Source organism: Poecilia reticulata, linkage group LG9 (assembly GCF_000633615.1).
Source record: "Poecilia reticulata strain Guanapo linkage group LG9, Guppy_female_1.0+MT, whole genome shotgun sequence".
Classification (NCBI taxonomy): Eukaryota; Metazoa; Chordata; class Actinopteri; order Cyprinodontiformes; family Poeciliidae; genus Poecilia; species Poecilia reticulata.
The window spans coordinates 3,450,724-3,451,958 of NC_024339.1; the positions used below are offsets into that span (position 1 = coordinate 3,450,724).

Here is a 1,235-nt window from a genome sequence, read left to right on the forward strand (position 1 = left end):
ATTTTCCTCAGCTCTACTGCTAATTTCATGGATTACCAGTCAGCATGGATGTATATTCTCCTCAGCTGATTGGACTTTACATAAAGAAGAAGACTGGAGGAGCTGATGAAAATATGGACMAGCTTTATGTAACACTTTTACTCTATTGTTAGCATTATAATTCCAAGTTTCATGTTTTTTTWAAATATTCTTTAAAGAAAAAATGCTTTCCTTGTAATTTTCACGCTGAAGTTGCTAAAATTCTATTTTGAAACTTTCCTCTAATGGCCGACAAGWCCAGGGAAACACCTCAYCATYGTGTGCAAAGCTCAGTGATGTCACCAGAAAGAGGAGGAGTTTTATTTCTTTGGTTTGAGTCARTGATCACAACTTGAACAGTTCAAACCAACAATACTCAAAATAAATAATAAGCATATGTGTACTTATTGTAAATKAGTTAGAAAATCAAACTGTTAGTTTTGGATCTACTCAAGAGTAACAATTTATAAAAGTTACTCTTACTATTTGGCTGAAATGAGTACAAATAACTAACTTCTGTTTAGTAAGAAGCACCATTGGGTTTTACAGTGTAGTTTTTACTGCTCCTGAACACACGTAATGCACTGTAGTCTATCTTCGGCAGTGTTGTTCTGGCTTTTTCACAAAATGAATGACAGTTACAAATCAGCTGCTTTAAGTTCAAAAGTGAGTCAAAAAGGGCAACTCAAACCAAATTTAACAACATATTACCTACTCAGGCAATTACTCTGACTCAGCAGGGCAGTAACTATTCTAATGTTRTCTTCTGAYAACCAAACTTTTCCAAAGTCTTGTACTGATACATTATATTAAAATCCTGCATGAAAACAAGTCTAATTTGAAAGAATATTCCCAAAACAAAACAGACAGCATGTTACACACCATCTCCAGCACAACTGTGCACATAATCAGAGCTCMAAAATATGTACTAAACATCTGTACAGAAAGCTGAACTGTTCTACAAGTCCTATTCTCATAACATCCTCTATCATTAATGATAATGGATGAATTTTCACTTGCCATGACACATCCCAGTCTGGCCTTTGTCTTACCTGAGACTCGTAGGGCAGGAAGGCTATGTGGATCTCTGTCAAGGCCTTCATGGCTTTGGAGGCGCGGGATTTGGTCAGCAGTCCAAACAGGGAATCTGGGATCGCTGCAAAGTATCACCTTTCAATCAGTTATTCTCACCTAAATTTTGAGAAAGATTTCCTTTA

At 36.2% G+C, this 1,235-nt stretch overlaps 2 protein-coding genes across 2 annotated transcripts in view; both read right to left on the bottom strand.

Annotated features, from left to right (window-relative positions):
• The window catches only part of zbtb26 (zinc finger and BTB domain containing 26), a 1,115,122-nt gene that overhangs the window by 225,209 nt on the left and 888,678 nt on the right, over positions 1–1,235 (bottom strand). The window lies entirely within an intron of this gene.
• The window catches only part of LOC103469646 (syntaxin-binding protein 1-like), a 33,715-nt gene that overhangs the window by 22,078 nt on the left and 10,402 nt on the right, over positions 1–1,235 (bottom strand). The window contains exon 4 of the mRNA XM_017306528.1: positions 1,071–1,174. Within this exon, the coding sequence (XP_017162017.1) occupies positions 1,071–1,174 (104 nt within the window). The remainder of the gene's footprint in view (positions 1–1,070; positions 1,175–1,235) is intronic.